Consider the following 20,106-nt stretch of genomic DNA (forward strand, 5'->3'; position numbering starts at 1 on the left):
AATTCACTTGGTTTGGTGCTGTGGCTCTGTTTTCTTGGTGTTTGAATGAAAATGTCTAAGACTTGCATCTTTGGGCAGGCTTTGTAGCAGCTGCTGTATCTGTCTCAGCCCCAGCAGCTGTTTCATGTAGGTGGCACACTCCAACTGACAACTTTCTTTCCAGCAAGGATTTTTCTCCATTCATCTGTATGTGGCTTATTTTTGAAGTTATCCATTTCCCTATTCTCTAAGTAACTGAATTAATTAAAATCTGCTATTAATTTCAGAACAAATGATATTTTTTTCTTTCCAGTTTTATATGTTTATGAGTTTTCAATATTTAAAAAAAGATTTCGCTTTAAGAGTGATGATTTTGCCTCATGGAGTCTGTTTTTTCTACTGTAAGAAAGCTTAGCTGTATAATTAACTTTGTAGATCTTGACCCTAAGGCTACCCAGGATAATGGAGTTTCAAAGTAAAATGAAGGTGAATATTATAGCATCATAGTGGTCACACAGGACTAACTGGGGTAATTATGACTGTTGTGATACTATAGATCTAAATTTGCCCCCTGGTGTATTTTTCTAGCCTCCTTAATAAGGCAGAAGAAGTCAGTGCTTGCAGGCATCTGGGGACAGCAAAAAAAACCTTCATGACCTGTCAGCCTTCTTTTCCTACGCTGGGAATCAGAGTCAGCTATCACAAAATTGAAGTTCAGCTAATAGTGCTGCAATGGTTTCTGCTAGGGGTGACATGCACCCTTCCCAGGAAGACGGAGAATTTTCTCCACTCTCTTTACTCTTCCGGTGGCAGAAGGAGCAACAGGCCCAGGAAATGATGGTTTTCTTGCATGTGGTTTCATATAAAGCAGGTCAGCATTTTCTGTGGTAACAAACATTAGCTCTGATTGCCCGATATTTTTGGCATTCATGGATCTTCCCAAGAGTCACTGGTTTCTTGCTATGGCTTTCCTTTCAAAGTGGTTAATATCTGCTCTGAAGAAAGGCTCATGTTTCAATTTATTTTTTATTAAACTTCTGATTATTTCTGCATACTAAAAACTTGAAATAGTAGAAATAGTAGAAAAAAGTAATAAAAAATATTAATAGTAGGATGGATAAGTGGATGTCCTTGAGATTACTTCTCTGTAGGTTTGTTTTGCCAATATCTGGCCTGAGGCAGTTATCGGTGGTGAAGAAAGTTCTTTGTGCAGCTGCTTGTTTTGCTAACAGTGTGCAGACACCCTTACTGTTTGCTGAGCAGTGTCCTCTGCGTCCAGTTCAGTGGTTCAGCCGTTCTATGAGGAATAGATTTTACCAGCTACAAAGCGTGTGTGGTGCTGATGATGATCTTGCATAAAATAAAACAGTTACTGAAAGTCAGGAAGCTTGCCCTGTTGAGCAGCTTAACCAAGAACGAAACCTTTCATAGAGTAGCTGTTGCAATATTGAAGAACCTGTCCTCAAAACACCTTGCAGTAATTTTAGGGATGAATATTGTCCTTTTACCTAAGATTGCAACTTCTGTCAGATTTGTCTTTGTTTTTTTTGAAGTTTTAAATTTTTTTGTTGTACTAATTTTAAAGAAATATGAAAATTGTCACTAAAAAACAGAGCAGAACGAAAATGGAATTGAAAAAGTCACTATTTTGAAATTAAGAACAAAGTGAAAATTGGAATTAGCTCAGGATAAATGGATATCTGTAAATTGAGATTTATCTGTGCTGCGAAGACGCATATCTAGCAAATTTGTGTCCCCTTTCACAAAGATCAAGCTCTACAAATGTCTCTTTTGGAAAGTGAAGGTTCTACTCAGGTAAAGGGTGTCACAATTATTCCATTTTCCTTATGAGTATTGCTTTATATCAGAGTGTTTTCTGCTTTGAAAAATTCAGGACATGCCCCAGTGCTGCACGTCAGTCACCCTGTAGCCCATCTGCACTGTGATGTGATTGCCATGCTCCTGGAAGGGCTGTCTGGAATGAGTTGGCTCTATAGGATGGTGGATGCCTTTCCAGCAATTATTTCTGTTCTCCTACCTTTGGCTCTACAGCTGTTTTTCTGTGTCCATGGTCAGGTCCTACCTGATTATTTTTCTGTCCTAGTTGGGTCAGTTAGGTAGTAACTTCATGCAGAGTTTGGCAAATAGTGTGGAGTGGCTGTAGTGAAATGCTACATACCTCAGATGGGGCTCCATAAGTGTAACTTGGGAGCAACAATAGGGAGTTCCCTTTGCATGCTGTTTATTTGCCCCGTCTTGTTCTCATTTTAATTTCTAAGAAAAGTGTATTGCACCTGAGTATCCCAATAGGGATGTTGCCTTGCCACCATCCTACCTATAAATGTGAACACATGGTCAGAGGAAGGAAGGAAGCCAAAAGCACTGTGCATGGGGAACACGGGAATTTTCTGGGGGTGACTGATGTGAGGAATTGGTGAGTTGCAGGTAATGCTGTCAATGTGTAAATAGTGTCATTGAGCATTCGAGTAAATTGCATTAAAATTTGTGCTTCTAAGGCTACATCACTACCACATACAAGCTAGCTGATTTCAGGATAACTCTGTGTGCCCATGGGAGCTGCTGTCAAGGGATGCCACGTTCAAAAAAATGGAGGAATGAATTTCTAACTGGTGTATGGTCTGGAGATGTTTGCAGTATTCTGCCATCATTTTCTTTTCTGATAGAAGTGATACTGTCCTCAGGGAGAATGGTTTTCTGATTGCGAGTTTGAAGAGAGAGTTTGAAAAATGGAATTGGTATGAGTATTGATGAACTTGCTATTTTATACAATTTATGTGGAAACATGGAAGCAGCCTGTCAGAGGTGTTGCATCCCTTTTCAGGTGTGTCTATGTGAGCTTTTTCAAGTATAAAAGTTATTTCAGTATATATCTGTTATTTCAGTAACAATTGTTTAGAGTTGTGCAGATGTGGAAATGCTGCATGGTGAAAATCATGAAATATCTAACTTTTTTTTGACGTGTCTTTGAAAATAGGCTACCTTGGTCTTCTATTTAATGCTGTTAAAGTTTCACTTAACTTTCCTTTTCTGTAATATTTTTGTCCAATAAAAAGGCAAATTGATTTGGATAATTATCCAGCATTTGTTTAAATTAACTTTCTCCTGAAAGTTTTGTGAGCTTTGTATGGTAACATGGAAATTTATTACATAGTTACAACTGAAGGTAACACTCATGATGAGCAGTGATAGAAACAGTTCAGGGTGTGGTATGCAGTGTTACGCTTTTGGTTGTAGACAAGATCTTTTGCTGTTTAATTGCCCTGCCTTGTTCTCATTTTGATAATTTCTAAGAAAAGTGTATTGTACCTGAAAATATTGGAAAGACTGAAATAATTTGAAGACAATGGTAATACAGAATAAGGTTAGTTATAGTAGCATATGTTGCTTTCCTTGTAATGAGGTAGAATTGTCTTTACTTACTTAGCTCTAGTCTTTCCATTTTCTGTTCAGAGTTAAAAGCAGTTATGTAATTTGTGAATGAATCGTATGGGATAAAGTGACTCACCAAGATAGAATATAGAGCACATAGCTGTGTTGTTACAGGGAAATACTCAATGACTCAGCTACAGAAGAGTCTGCTAATTAGAACTGCTGTACATGTGGCTTTGGATGGAGATCTGCCCTGAAGCTGTCCAGCACACTTTGTGGCACTACTTACTGCACGAATTACTGGTCAGACTTCGCTTCGTGTTGGGCATCCCACCTTTGAGGATGTTAAAGGAGCTCTTCAGATTTCCTTGCTGTGCCTTGCAGTTAACTAATATTTTTTGTTGTCCATTCTTGGCAGCTTCTGCAAAGGGGATAAAGCACAAACTTTCTGTGCTTTGCACTCCCAGTAGCATACCAAACTTTGAGGCTTTGCTTTTGAAATGCCTTCTAGAATTGCCTTAATCCTTTCATTGGTATCTTGTCAGTATAGGAGTAATCCCCCATCAAAATTCTGTGTCTGCTCACAGGACAAGATCACAGTTTACCTCTCAGTTTGGAAAGGTCTCAGCTGAGCATGTTTCTAGCCTGTGGAGTTGCCAGAGCAAATCAGGTCCTGGGAATTGTTTCTGGGTGGTGTTGGTGTCTGCTGGGTAGCTGAGTGCTCCCGACCTACCCCAAGGTCAAGTTGGTTTTCTTTGGCTATGCTGCTGTGCTGTAGGGACAAACACCAGCAATCTTGACTCGCTTGCATTTTATATGCTGTTACTAATATTGGTATGAATGCTATCAGAAATATATTTTATTAAAAAACGGCTGCTTATGATTTGAGTTTTAGAAAGCAGTAATAGTAGGAGAAATTGTGAATGAAGCTTGAAGTAGATAATGTTGTTATTGCAGTTATAAGAATATACTCCTTTCTGTATTTTGCAGACTTACATGCTAATTGATGTTTCAAATCCTAGAATGAGCCATCCTACTACATATTGCAGCCCTATGGTATTTAGCAAATAATTTCTTTCTCCCAGCCATCTTGAAAGTTTTGAAAGATGTTTTTATTCTCACTGTGTGTGCTCATTGACTCATACCATGTGTGTACATCTATAAACATAAAATAGTTTAAATCTCTTTTTTGAAAATTATTTTATAAATTTATTTATGTTTCTTTTCTGTCCTTAGTAGCATATTTTATTCCTTTAGAATATTGGGTATTTTTTGTGGTGATGGTCTTTTTGGGAGAGAGTAGATTAGCACAGAAAAGTTTGTAGATGAATAGTAACTATTTATCATGAAATAATAGATCCTGTTACAAGTAGTGGAGTGTAGCTGTAGTTCCTGTACTTGACCTGTACTTTATAGATAATCTTATTTTTCCTTTCCATTAATATGGTTTGTGTGCCAATACTAAGGTGTGATTCTCTGGATGGAAAATATCTTTCACAGCCTACTGGTTTTCCTGTTTTCATGCTTGTGAGGTGATTGTTAACAGGTAGCAAATTTAGCTGCTTTACATGGCAATGTTTTGTCTTTTGGAATAAAATAAGACCTTTTTGAGGGTGCTGTTTAACTGAGAGCTTTTGAGTTGTGTGAAAGCAGAACTGCATCTGCTGGTTAAATGTCTTCTCTGTTTTAGCAGCTCCGCAAAACTCCTCCTTCACTGTTACAGAAAAGCGTGCCTTTACTGCGTAACCAGTTTTTGTCCACCTTTCCGAAATTGATGCGTGTATTTCCTCTGTTGAATTTGTATAAGTGCATCATGTTGCAGCCATATAAAAACATAAAAATATAAAACAAATAAAAACTAACCGGCATGAAGTCTGGTATGACAGGGTGTTGTCTTTATATCAAGTATTGGACAAAAAGATCCATTTTCATTTTTCTGAAGTACCTTTACATAATAAAAGCTTTTTGAAATAGTTTGCAATTAATACTGTCTCAGATTTTCAACAGATATTTCTTAAGTTTATTGTCAATCTTGCATTTTCAAATTAAATTAAAAAGCTATCTATAATATCAAGTTTTTGTGATCACTGATTATACAGGTAGGATAAGAGATAATATGACACAACCTGAAATAAGTAGAGGTACATTACAGTTCTTTTTGGTTCACTTTAAAAGTTTTTCTATCCATTTGTTTCAGTTTCGTTTTCTTGCCTAGTCAATTGATTGTCAGATTCTTGTTAATTTTCCAGGTGAAACTTATGATTTAAATATGTGTGAAAAATCAGTCAACAGCTGAACTGGTCAATTCTGTCAGAAGTTCCTTAGAGGGAGCTACTAAAGCTCTTAATCCTAACATGCTCTTAGCAAAGCCTTTAACATCATGCCTTGCATACCCAAACAATCCTCTGCTTGCCTTCTGTAACATTAAGATTGGTTTGTGACATGATGAAGTATACGGAGTGACTTCTTCAGATGGTTGCAGGCCATAAAAATTTTAAGGCAGGAGATAAAACTATGGTCTTCTCCTATTACAAAGTAGCTTGACACTTAAACTGGCATTCCAAAAAATTAAAGGATATTTTTAATAGTTATGGGAGATAATTTTTTTACTTTTTTTGGATAATTCTGTTGGGGTTGTACTTTAGACTTTGAAGGGTAGAATTTATCTTCGCTGCAGACCTTTCATTGGAAAAAAGGTGGAATTTTAAAAAAGAGTTATCAGCTCCCTTTTTGTCTCAGTTGCTGATTGTTTGGACTACATTGAAATTAAAGAGCATCCAGTTAACTCCCGCATCTTTTGCTAGGTAAAGTTAAATTAATTCAGAAGATTAGAAGTGTAGTTCAGTAGAAATGAAGTGATATTATTTAGACTGTTGCTGAAGTAAAATTTTATCAATGTTTCTGTGTTTTGGCATGTTTTGTTGTCTTCCGCAAAACAGAATTGCCTTGAGTAAAATGAACCAGTGGCCTGAAGAAAGTTCCAAACTTTCCATTATATTTTAATAAAATAATCTTACATATTTCTGACATTAGTGTTTACTCATATTTCTTTAGTATGTCAGAGAATGTGGCTGCTATTGGTCACATAGTTTACTTGTTTACAGTTATGTGACAGTTTGCACAAGCACTTATATTACTGGGGTAATCCTATTGGTAAACTCAACCTTGTCCTTTGTTGCTAATCAAAAACTAGCTAATGGTCCAGATGTTTAACAAAAATAGCTTTCTTTTCCTTTCTAACTCAACAGACAATTTACTACACACTGCCTGAACACTAAGGTGTATTTTACATATGTACACACAAATTCGATACTTTTATGTCAGACAAATCCACAGGAATTAGTATTTCTATTTGTATTTTCATCTTTAAGTGAATGTTACCACAGTGAAGTGGTAAAAGTGATAAAGATGCATCACCAAGAGTAGCGTAGACATTTTTCAATTTTTTTCTACTTTATTGTTAGTGTGAAGTTTGATTTGCCTTGAGTTTTCCTGTTTATATATCGGTATTACACACAGAAACCAAAGTGATTTCTGCTAATGCATTTCTGTCAGTGGGATATCTTTTGCATCATCCGTTGTTAATTTGGAATCTTCCTTTTGTTAACTCTCAATATCACCAGGAAAGATAAATGGCCTTGATATTAAGCTTTAGCACTTCCTCGAGTTTGGTGTGGGCAATCTCTGTGGCCTCTGCTGGGGCCCACTTTATAGACAGAAATGTTAATAGCTCCTTCCTTTACAACTTTCTATTCTGTTTGTTCAAGTTTGCAATCTTTCCATGTAGAGGTCCCCATTATGAATGGCATTCAAGAGAAACCTCTAGACGGTGTTTATAAAAGTAAATAATCAACCAGATTGGAGTCTACTGACTTTTCTTCCTTCACTGCTCAAAACCCTGATAATTTGAGGTTGTTTTTTTTTTTCCTAGAACCTTAGGGGGAAAAAAGCCCTAAATATCTAGAGCTGTCACTGGCTTTGTGATGTGATGGTAAAGCCATCCCTGGTGAGAACAGGATAGCTGGAGCAATGATGTCCCCAGTGTGTCCTGTGTGAGTGTGAGGCAGTGGCCCTTTGAAGGATAGTGTTCCAGAATGTGCTAGACCTCACTGAACAGCTTCAGTAATAGTCTCAAATACTTGTGGTTTCTAAGAAACTTTATCTTGTGTAAAAAAAAATTATATACATGGAAATATTAATATTTGGGGGAGATGTAAAATGTTGGTTATGTTTTGAATTGAAAATACTCCTTTTTAATTTCATTATTAACACTGTGTAGATGATCTGGGGTTTTTTTTAAAGGTATTTTATAAGGCAGATAAAAGCATATTGAACATAATTTCTCCTAGTTGCCTTGTGTTCAAGAAAAATAATGTAAGTTGGAGGAAGCAATACATCTTGGAGTTATTTAAAAATACCTTTTTGCTTAAGTAAGAACTCTTTTTTATATGGATTTGATTCAACACCAATGAATGTGAGCATTACATTCTGAGAAATGGGTAACATTTGCAGCAACATGAAACTACTGTGAGAATTTCATCTGATAAGTGGTCTTTTAAATGTGATATAAAAAACAGGCAGAGAAAAAGAATACAATTAGCAATAATGTTTAGGATCAGTTTGAATGGAGGAAGACTAGACAGACTGATTTGGTAACAGCTGGGCTTTGGACTAGAGTTTAGTTGGGTGGAAGTGAAGAAAGCAGTTTGCTGTAGAGCTGTGTAACAGCCAAGCAGTTAATGACATCTCCCTGGGTGGGGGAAAGAAGGAAAGGAGTTGAAGATGACACCAAGATTGAATCCAGGAGTTTTGTGACTCTGAGGGAACAAAAAATAGAGCTATTGACAGAGGGAGCAGGAAAAGGAAGGATTTGGATAAAGAAGATAAAAACAACTTCTTTCAGCTCCTGTTAATTGGTACATGCTCTGTTTACTTCATTCACAGCAATTGAGGATATGGCTGTTAAATTCAGCTCTAATTTTAAGTTTGAATTGGCAGGGAGATGGCAGGATGAAATCTCAGCAAAAATAGGCAGAGATGAAAGTTTTAGGTTATAGATCCTGAATTCTTGGAAGTGGGACTGTGTCGTGTCCACTGAGTTGTAGAGGCAGCTTAGGGAAGATGAGTTACCTATGCAAAAGTGAAAAAGAAAAAAAACTGAAAGAAAATAGAGCAAAAGAAAAAGAAAAGAGAGAAGGAGAAATCCACCAAAAAGGCAAAAGGAAGGTTGAAAAGAGATTGGAGCTTTGAAATGCAAAGAATTTGAAAGCATCCTTATAGTGAGATTAACTATAAAAGGAAAGCATACAAATAAACAGAGAGGAAAATAAAAAATAAAGGTTTTTTTAGCTCATTTTAACAGAAAACAGATCCGAGGGAAGCAATGTAATGTAGAAAGCAACTGAAACGTAATAAAAACTCCTTCAAATAATTACTATTTTCAGAAAGAGATTAGGAAATGTAAAGGTTGTGTTTTCTCAGAAATATCTATATTTGACTTCATAGTTCAAATGTTCACATCTCAGTGTCTTATGCTTTGTTGTATTTACATAGAAAAAACTACATGTTAAAAATTAATAACACAATGACACTACATTTCTATTATTGCGTTTAGGCAATGTGCGAAGAAACCAAATAGACTAAGATTTTGGAATAAGTTATTTGTCTTTTACTAGGTAGTTTTCTTTTGTTCTTCATATAAAAATATAGATCAGTAAGGAAATACACATGATGTAAATATGTTTGTCATATATTTTCCCAAAGGTTGTAAACATGGCATTATATTCTTCAGATTGGCTTTATTGTCCAAATAATTCTTTAATTAAATTGAGCTCTTTTTTATTTAAAGCTGTCTTTTGGGGAGATATTGCCTTAGATGATGAAGACTTAAAAATCTTTCAAATTGACAGGACAATTGACCTTACGCAGCACTCCAACGAAAGACTTGGCCACAACACAGGTATGTTATTTCAGCCTTGTTTTAATTTATTTTTCCTGTTAGTTAATTCTGTGTAGAAGGCAATCTGTGTTTTAAATGTGGAAAGGCAGTATAATGTCTTGGATAACATTAGTTTACACTTAGAAAAGTTATTAAACAAAGACTATAAATTCACTTTAGGGAAAAGAGAAGCAAAAAATTGAATTTTATTCTGTCATTTCTGTTTAAAAATATCTTGTTGAACTGAGGAGCAGAAACTGGTAGGAAGCATAGAGTCTACTCTGCAGGTGGTCATGTGGGAAAGGAAATTGTACAAAGCTTTGATTTCATCACTGAAAGTTCCTGATAGCAGAGCCCAAACACACTATAGAGAACATATGTGGTATCCTGGAGGCAAAATTGGAAGGCTGGCGTTACAACCCCTCCTTTTGCTCTTGTTACTGTTTCATCCACTTCTGTACTCAGGCCTAGAAGAAACACTAGAATGTGTCATCCTTGCTAGATCGGCCTTGTCTGAAAAACAACTATTTATTTGACATTTTAATACACGTTTCTATGCTATTGTTAACATACAATGCATTAGCACCAGAAGCTGCAATCTGATTAACAGAGGCAGCTGGTTATTCAGACAGCTAGATAAAGAGATTTTTTTATGTGTAAATATGTCTGTTTGCAAGAGAGAAAACATAATCCATTCCTAAATGGATGTCTGTCTAATGTCTAAAAATATTTATGCTTTCAGGCTATGATTTGTAAGTTGATAACTGAGAATTTGTAAACTTTAAGGTTATGATACAAAAAAAAGCCAACTTACTGAGGAAAAGTCTGGAAAAAATGCTATTAGAAAATGTAAACATTTATTATTGAAATTTGTTTTCTGTTAAGCATGTTTTATGTGTTCCTGAACTGAGCTACCATAACTTTTTCCTGATAGGTGGAAAAAATTTTCAGACCGAGGAAGCAATTGAATTTAATCTTTCAATATTGATATATTTAAAAATTTTTTTATTCTTTCCAGGTAGATGCTGTGATTAGAGTGTTTTTATGACAATTTGAAAATTAATTTTATCTCCTTTTGCATCCACTTGTTTTTCCAAAACAGGAAAACTTTTGAACATTTCTAGATCTAGATTGCATTTTAAAATGTTAATAGAGTCAGTAGTCTCCCTGCTCTGCTCCCCTCCAAACAAATGGTTTTAATTGCCTGCGAAGATATTTCAGGCACTAGTTTTGTTGAAGAAATGTAGAACAACACTGGTCATTTCCCCTTAAAGTGGATGCAGTCAAGTGATTTCTTTGGCTTGCTGAATCCTGTTTCTTCTTGCTTTTCTTCTTTTTCTTTCTAACTGTAAAGTTATTATTTTTTTTAATTACCACAGAAAAGATATACATTTCTAAGCAGTTTTAAAATTATATTTAATGTTCTATTACTTAGTTTTTCCTTTCTGACATGTTTTGCAATATGCACATTATCTTTTCTTGTGGATGGTATCTTATTCAGGATGTTGAATCACCCTGTTAAGTATTGCTAATTCATTTGGATCATTTTTTTCCACCTTTATTGCACAACAGGAATCAATGCAATTGTGATGATCAGTGGGACTGAACTTTGGAGAACAAAATCCCTTAGGTTAATGACTTCGTAATTGCTCTCAGAGAACCCTCAACATGCTTGATCTTTCCATAAAGAACATTAAAAAAGTCAGTTTTACGCTTCACATATGTAAATTTTTTTCTAAATTTCCAACATTCTTGATGCTTAAACGATGAGTTTAGCAGGTTTTTGCAAACTGCGCAGCCTAGTGTGCTCATCTCCCCCTAATTCCCAAACAGCAAATTGCCAGCTAGCTAGTTAATATTAGGTAGCAACTGTAAAAGGAATAAAAAGAATGCTAGATACCTGTAATCTAGAAAACAAAATTTTATCTTAGCTACAGGTACAATGGCAATTAATTGTAAGCTTGACTTTCTGATGTTGGTTTTCAGAGACTAAAGGTGATGTCAGGTGGAAGGATTACTTGGTTGTAAACCATCAGGATGAAGTGGTGGAGTCACAGTTGTTATTGCAACTCTAATTAAAATCTTGAGGCTCACAGGCTCTGATTCACATTATGTGACTGCTCCTTTTCATGAGGGTTATCTGCCTGGATTTGCAGGGTCAGATAATCTGTGAGCTTCTTGGAATATGGCTCTGTCATTTTATTTTTCATTTCATCCAAGCAAAATGCATAATCACTGTAAACAGAAACAACAGTAAAGCTGATAACAGTTTTATGTGTATATTAAGTCCAAACTGCCAAAAGTATCCTCCTTCTCCTGCCTGAATTATGAGAAGATGCAGCAAATAAGAATTAAAACTTTTTTAGTCTGTATGGTTTGGCAAGGCTGCATGTTAGCCATATAAGACAGCTTAGCTAAGTGACATACTTTTTCTTTGGTATCTCACTAAATGAAATACGCAGGCCACAATAAAACAGAAATGAGTGGTTTGGGGTTTTTTTCCCCTAGAAATATAGTATAATACTTTCTTTAAGTAACTAATGGATTCTATGGGGGTTTTCTGTTATGTTTGACAGTTGATGCTTTTAATGATTTTTTTAATATTTATTTGGAATGCTTAGCTATAAGCCTTATTTTATAAAATGAATGTTAGCATGAGAGACAATTACACTAATGATGATCAATGTTATATCCATTGCAGTTTATGTTATAGTTACTGTGCAACTTGTTGGAAAGGAATGTGTTGAACTATTACCTCATCTATCTAAAATGTTTTTAAAAATTTGGAAAATTTTTCTCAAGGGAGCCAGGAACTATGTGACAGTGTAATCCCAAATAATTAGGCACATTGTTATTCACTGAGCAGCCACACACTCACTTGCCTTATATGGAATTTTCTCATCTGTAATATGAATTTAAGGTACTGTTTAATAAATATATTTTCTACATATATATTAAAAGTTTTTATGGAAAGCTGGGAAAGGTCTTTCTAGTGGTGGTTGGAGCTATCAATGGTCCATTTCTTTCTGTCTTTTTACTTTTTCAGTTGTAACAGTAGTTTAGAAACTCCTTTGTCCTATAACAAGTAGTGAATTGTAAAATACAGCCTACTGGAAACCTGTAAAATCCCAAAACTTTCTGAACAATTCTGAGTGATTTAATTGACTCATGTAACGTAGTCAGTGTTTTTGCTTCTGATTTAGTGGTGTTTGAAAAGCCACTTGTAGCCACAAAGGTTTGTGTGAAGCAAGTATGTAACAGACTGTATGCAGTAAATCCAGAAATGTGTTTTATTTCTCTACATGGCATGGTAAGTATTAAAATAAGCTACTTCCTAGCTTAGATTGTCATTGTCTGCTGTAATCAGACCGACATATATGTATATATACCTGCCAGGTCTTACTGCAATATACACCAGCATGTGATGTTTCAAAGCCTTAAAAGTGCATTGACATCTATTTACATGCTAGCAAATAAAAACAAATATTTCATGGCAAAATCAGCCATGTTAAGTTTGAATCAGTTTTGTTGGGTGTGTGTGTTTGTTTTCTGATGGAACTTTGGCTGTTTGCTTTTTCTCTTTCCCCTCCCTTGAAATGAGAAAGTTATCGCATACATTCAGGACATTTCTTTGAGAGTAAGCCTTTTAGCTGTCAATCAATAGGGCTCTGAGGATGTCAAGGTCACCAAGAAGAAAAAAGCTCCAAATAATAATTAGATGATGTAATTGTCATGACTTGCCTGAATAAAAAAGACATGTTGGCTTACATTCATGGAACGCATACTAGAAAAATTTTCAGCTAATAATGTCATTTTATTGCATTGTCAAGAATACTTGAAATGTTTTTACAGAAATTATCGAAGAATATGAATCTTCCTTTAGGATGCCTCTCTAGGCTAATATAGTTGCTATCATATAAAAGTCCATGGTTTTAACTTTTGAAAATTCCTTTCTTTTTTTTTCTTTTCTTTTTAAAGGTGGCTTTGGAGAGCATGGAATGTCAAAAAAATGTGGTGCCCTCTATCAGCTTATAGAGAGGATAAGAAGATTTGGCTCTGGTATTTTCACTGTTTAAATTAGCAAGTTGCCTGATGTGATAGTGTATCATGAACATTAATGATGATAGTACTTTAACACTTTAAAGCCTTTCTGTATTACTACTGACATAAACAAATTATAAAATAAATTGTGCATGTCCAGTAATGAAGAGATTAGCTCTTTGTTCCATTTTCTTAGAGTTCTTCTTGCAGCATGAAATCTGAAAGCTAAAATACATGGTTTTAAATGTCATGTGTACAACTGCTTTATTTTATGGCTGTTATCAGCTTAACTAATATCAGTACCATGTTTTTTCATTGCAAGTAGACCACTCTGCAAAGCTGCTAATTTGGTTTGTTTCTTACATTTTTCTGGATCCAGGTGGGGTATGCTGATGATTCCTACTGTGTTTGAAGCATTTGTGGTGTGTTATGCTGAACAAGCATATTTTTATGCTGATCACACTCTCGTCAGTATGAATGTAGTTGAATTGAGCAGGCTATAGGAGTGGAATCCCCCCTAATTCTGGCTGAGTTTACTCTCTGTATTTGATGCAAGAAGTCGTCAGTTTAATGTAGTGTGAAACCTCAACCCCAAAAAGGAAAATACATGAAATACCATTGTAATTGTACCACGTTGTGTTAATCAGAGCATGGTAACTGCCTTTGCAGATGTGCTTTGATACATCATCTTAATTCTTTAAAGGAGAGTTAAAATTTTAGTGTTGCATAAATGCTTGTCATCTTTTGTGTGCAATTTGGGATAAATTTCTTGCTTAGACGTCTAAAGAGCACCAATAAAAAGAATTTGGAATGGTAAAATGTCTAGATAAACATGTAATGTGGTTCAGTAATGACCACATACTAAGTATAAAAATAGTTTTTCTGTACAGTGTCTGCCTGTATTGTAGACACTTTGTGTGCAATTTATTGTGTAATTCACATTTACACACTCATTTAATTACAAGGATAAGTTATTTGCTTTGCCTGTTTTGGTTTTTTTTTTTTTTTAACCCTGAAATTTTCTGTGTAATTCTTGATATAACTTAAGTTACATGTTGGTTGTCACAAAGGCAGGCTTTTCTTCCTATGTAGCAGAGCTTTCTCCCTGCCTTGTGCTGTAGCTTCTTCCTTTTCTTCCTATTGCTGCTCTCTCAGCCTTGGGGCTATGCCAACATTCCTTACCATGGCTCTGCTCTGGAATCCTCGCTGATTCTGACACAGTCATTCACACTTAAGTGCAGCTGGTACCACAGGGCATTCTCACAGAGGGAAAACGTAGTCTTCCAAGAGGAATGACTTCAACTGCACTGAGTAAGATTTTTTAACCACCGTTTGAGTGATCCATTTTGATCAGCTGCCTGGATCTGTGAACTAACTTACAAATTGTTCAGAAGAAGCACCTGTCCTGGTGTACAAGTCCTTGTCTAACTATCCTTATCCTTTTCTATTCTCACAGTAGGTTTCAGCTGATTTGGAAAGATTTTCCTGTAGTGGAATGAATGGTGGTAGTATCCCTGAAAATGGTAGACATTTTTTTCACTTGTAAAGAAATTCCAGCCATGACTAATACCTACCCATGGGGTTCTAAATGTTAGTTTATGAAATATGTATGATTTCTTACTGTCCAGTGCTTTAAAGATGGCCATGTACTTGCTTTTTCCAGATCATACAGTACAAATGAAAGAGATAGTGAATGTCCTGATTACTTTGAGTCTGTCTAAAGTCTGTCACTCTTTGCTGGAAAAATCCTCATTTATTGAAAAAAATCAGGCCAAAACTAAATGCAGAAAAAAAGAAACACAAAAACCACCACCAAAAGCACAGGGAGTGTGATTTCTTAAATATTTTTATTAATGAGAAAATTTAGGTGCACTTATGCAATGCACATTCCAGTTGATAAACATATGTGCAAGATTGTTGCTCTAGATATATTAAAAAAATGAAGATTCAGACTTCACTTCCTTCTCAGAAAACTACGTAATGATAGACCATCACATAACAGCGATGTCCTACTTTGAAAGGGCATAAAGAAATAATCTGAGTTTGATCTGCTGGAAAATAATTGCTGTTTTTTTTCGTGTGTTTGTGATCTCATTCAGTGTTTTAATTATCATTGCAGGTTTTGAGCAAAATAATACATCTAAAGGAAGAACTGCTGTAAAATTCTCAGGGAAAAATGAGAAAAACCGATTTCCCAGAGCTGCTACATCACGAACTGAAAGAATATGGCCAGGTGGTGTCATTCCATATGTAATAGGTGGAAATTTCACTGGTAAGCTTTGTGCTTTGGGTGAAAAGAGGAAAAATAATGTTTTTTAATTGCCTTTTTTTTTTTTGTTTTAAATTTTTAAAAGTGAAGTCATGCTATGGAAGTCAGTAGAAGGGTTTCTGTTGGAACAGGCCTGAAGTACATCTGTTTTGAAAATATTAGTCATACTTAATTGTTTTCAAAGGCAAGCTACATAATAAAAAATGGGTAACAACATTTTAGAGAGGGAAAGTTCTATTTCTTTACCTAATATTTCTTGTTTCACATTTGTTTCCATGAGCCTAAGTAATGGAATGCCAAGGAATTTTTTTTTTTAATGCTGTATATTTAGTACAAGAATATCTCCAATTTAGCTGGTCTGACAGGTATTCTTCTAAACTGATTTCACTCAACAAACTGACTTCAATGTGTTTTGTCATTCCTCAGTTTGGTTTTCAGATGGGCACACACAGACATTGCATACAACAAGAAGAAAGACTGGTTACCCTATATGTAGAATTCTTAGCAGAAAACTAAATTGATCAATATCAATGTGGCTGTAAGAGATAATTTAAAACAAAAAATGCAGCAGGGAAAGCAAAGATATAAGGGAAAATACATGAAATAACATTTATTGTGCACGAGAATACAGGGAACCAAAAGAAACATGCAAATGCTCATACATTGTGTCTATATGGAGAAACCAGAGTAATTTCTTTCAAACTGACAGCTACAGTCAATCTTTCAGCTTGGGTATTTACATAGTACTGTACCAAATGTGACCTTTGCTTTAGGATTACTGTCTTCTGAAATAATTGTAGTAAACGAAATGAAAAGCACCATATTAAAGATTTTGCCTTCTTCATAATGAAAGATAAATTCTAAAGCTTAGAAAACACTGCTTAAAGATATAAGAAAAGGGCAAGTTGGGATGGAATAACCTTTATTTTTTGGAATCTGATGTGATTTGAACTTGTTATTTTTATGAACTTTCAGGTTTTGTTGTCTTTAAGTTTTAAAAAGATATATTTTTTGTTTAATTATCCTATGTAACCTTCAAGGTGAGGGTATTTCTGCTAGCAAATTCTTGCCAAATAATACTCTTCTTTGTGGATTTTCAGCTCAGAAGCAATACAGCTATATTCTCACGTGCTGCCTCTATGTCAATAAGCCTTGTCTCGTCATGCAATGAATTGACATTGCTCTACTCTCTGAAGGACTGTATACTAGCTAGCTTTGTGTTCTGTGCTGAGAGTTGGCCTGGCTGCTTCTCCATCTAGGGGATAGTTCTAACCTTTTCTGGATGTATTTCTCATTTTTAAAGCAACTATCTAGGTGTGCTAAGCGTTTTACCAAATTCTGAATTTCCCATTTTTGATGGATCATTTGTTTTCTGAGAGATTTTGATGCAAAGAAGGGGAGACTGGTCCCTGTTCCCAACAGCCTTATTTTAATCAAATGTTTTTACTGGTATGCCTATTTACATGGCTTAGATGAAACTGATCTCCAGATTGGAGGCTGTAGGATTTTTTTTTACTTTTTTTTCTTTCTACTACATAGATAGCTATGATCTAGGGTTACTTAATTTTGTTCAGTCTTTTTCTTTCTGGTTTGTTTGTTTTTTTTCTCCCCCAGTGTGGTTCACTTGACAGTTTCATTTGGGAAATTGCTTAGCAAATGTTATGCTGATGCAGGCACATAAGCAATGCTGTATTTCTTCTGCCGTCTTCCTCTGGTGTAACATAGTCGTGATGTTTATTGCAGGTTTTATATTTACTGGGGTGTGTCAGGCACTGTTAGCCCCCCTGCAGGCACATAAGTTACGGCCTGAGTATCCCTTTAGCTGGAATCTTGCCATACATGGGACTGCTGGGACACACGGGGCTTCATGATTCACCGAGTGCTCCCAGGCCTATATTCCTAGTACTGATCATAAGAAGGAGGCTGCAGTTTGGGAGAAGCTCTGGGTTAATCTCCTACAATTGTCGTGGCAGGCACGCAGCGAGCCATGTTCAAGCAGGCCATGCGGCACTGGGAGAAGCACACGTGCGTCACCTTCATCGAGCGCAGCGACGAGGAAAGCTACATCGTATTTACGTACAGACCCTGTGGGTAAGCGCGCACCTGGGGGACACGCTCCTGCTTTCAGCCTATGGCCGTGCTCGTCAGCTTTGTGCTTGGAAGGGAATATCTACTCCACAGGAAAATGAACAGATAATTACTGCTTTTAAATGATGAGCCTGCTCTGCCTGGCTTGAAGTTCATTGAAACTGTATGTGTGGTAACTTTGTGAGGTCGCACCTCTTTTGTCTATTACTAGATAATTTATCTTGCTATATATACATATAGATAGGAGACTTTTATTTTTGGCTTTCTGTCGTGCTTCCAATATTCATGTTCTGAATATCCAATGTTTTGAAGGTATTTCAGGTTTATCATTTGTTTATTCTTAGCTTTCTCCATGTCACATATTTACTGATGAATTATGTATGGACATCTATCCCATATCCCTTTTCCAGCTAAATTGTTGTAATTTTAGCTCTCGTATTGCTGGAGTATCCTTGCCCAGACTTATTTAACCACCAAATTCATGACCGTTTTGCAAATTCCTTCTTCTAGGTCACTGATACATAAAAGTGAACAGAACAGGTTTTATTACTCATGAGTGCAGCCTTCCATTAATCACCACGTTCCGTCTTCAGATATTACTGCTCACAAATGCCTCAGTCAGCTTTGTTTGCTATTTATTCCTCTCAGAATTCTTAATTTTATATAGTGATCAGTAAACTTCCTGAGTGCACCATGTTCATTTCCCAAGAAGAGGGCACACTGCCTGTGGAAATTCTGTACTTCTGATGGTCATCTCCTGTTTGGGTTGTAGGCTCTGCAGTGAACAGCTTTGTCTTACTGCCTTCCTGATCCCTGAGCCCTTTGCTTGTCTACTTCTGAATCGTAGTAGGATAAGGTAGTGAAAAGAAGTTTTGGGACCTCCTTGCCTTGTAGGAATGCTCCTGAATGTATTTAATTTATAGCCTGTAAAATTACATGTAGAATTATCTGTTTAAAGCACCCATGATATTCTTCTTAAAGTATACGACAACATAATAAAACCTACTCCTAGGCTGCTTTTGAAAGGCATAGCCTTTGCCCCTGAAAGTCTCTGAGCTGCAGATCCTTGCAACAGGGGAGCTTATTCTTGGTTTCCTGCCATATTCTTGTGCCACTCTAGGTCTGCTGTAGAGCCCTGTTAGAAACAATGCCAAATGAAATGGACTTTTGTTCTGAGCCAGCATGGATATTATTTTAGTTAACACAACCTGTAAGATAGGATTCACCTGTAAAATAGGATTCAGGGATACTGACACACAGCTGGAAGAAAAATGGGAAGCAGAGAATAATTGTGATGGTTCCCTTGCACTCACAGAGGCAGAAAGCAATTTAAACAGAAGAGTGAAAGATATAAGTGTTTTCAGGCAGTTTAGAAAGAGATTTATGGGGATATCTGCCAAATATAAATTCTACAACTTCAAAATACCCAAAGCCAAATGACAAAAAATCTCTCCAGCCAAAGAACTCTTCCTTAGGCTTCATGAGATCAAATCACTTTGGGGGAAGGCTGGGTTATAATCAGCTTTAACCAGAAGGTTGGAATACACTAAGTATCTACCTCCAAAGTCTATATTATTCTTTATCATTAATGTTGTTTTATTGAAGGATACTTTGCAAAATACAAATAATTTACAAAGGCTGTAACAAGTTTAAAATAAAAAAAAAGAAGAATGTAGCTATGAAAAGTCCATCATTGATGAAATAAAGCCAAGCCAAACAGAAGAGGCAGGTGAATGATTTTTCTAGGGGTCCTCAAATTGTTTCAGGAAGATCCAGATAAATAAGGACATATATTCTCTGGGTGAGAAGGAACTGTGCACTACCCACCAGCATCCAGTGCTGACGCAGGATTTTCCACGGAAAGAGCCCAGACTAAAGTGACACCAAACCAACTGCAAACACTTTCTGCTACACGGCCCGTCGCATTGAAATTAATCTTCAGCTCTTTCCCATGGCACCCTGCTGTGTTGGTTTGTTAGCACATTGTGTCAGTATTGTTTGTACTACCATGGCAGCTAACATTCACAGATGACGGAGACTTTATTGTACTTAGCACTGTTGAAATTAAAAACGAAATGATAAACCCTGCCCCAAAGAGCACACAGTCAAAACATAACATGTTAAATGAAACAAAGTGGATAGTCATATATGTGGAAATTCAGGTGGCAGTATCTACAAAAGTCTCATATGGCAGCATTAGCACACTAGTAAGTGAAGTGTTACTGAGCCTTTGTAAACAATAAGAATATTTTGGAGTGTAATGCATTACATCTTGAAACAGTTCATGGGAAGATCATCCCAGAAGGGCAGTGATTAAAAAAGCATATTTGAAATATAGCAGCTGGTTATCAGAGATACATGACTTTCTTAAAGTTGAGAGGTTACATACCAGCAGTGAATA

At 36.0% G+C, this 20,106-nt stretch overlaps 1 protein-coding gene across 34 annotated transcripts in view; it reads left to right on the forward strand.

The window, feature by feature from the left end:
• TLL1 (tolloid like 1) overlaps positions 1-20,106 on the forward strand; it is a 262,440-nt gene that overhangs the window by 181,156 nt on the left and 61,178 nt on the right. For 18 of the 34 annotated variants that reach the window (XM_069013666.1, XM_069013645.1, XM_069013637.1 and 15 more), the window contains 4 exons: positions 9,218-9,328; positions 13,286-13,366; positions 15,468-15,620; positions 17,591-17,708. In XM_069013666.1, coding sequence (XP_068869767.1) covers positions 9,218-9,328; positions 13,286-13,366; positions 15,468-15,620; positions 17,591-17,708 — 463 coding nt within the window. Of the gene's footprint in view, positions 1-9,217; positions 9,329-13,285; positions 13,367-14,837; positions 14,939-15,467; positions 15,621-17,590; positions 17,709-20,106 lie in introns of those variants that run through there. The other 16 variants (XM_069013647.1, XM_069013646.1, XM_069013653.1 and 13 more) reach the window with 3 other exon arrangements.

Source organism: Aphelocoma coerulescens, chromosome 4 (genome assembly GCF_041296385.1).
Source record: "Aphelocoma coerulescens isolate FSJ_1873_10779 chromosome 4, UR_Acoe_1.0, whole genome shotgun sequence".
NCBI lineage: Eukaryota > Metazoa > Chordata > Aves > Passeriformes > Corvidae > Aphelocoma > Aphelocoma coerulescens.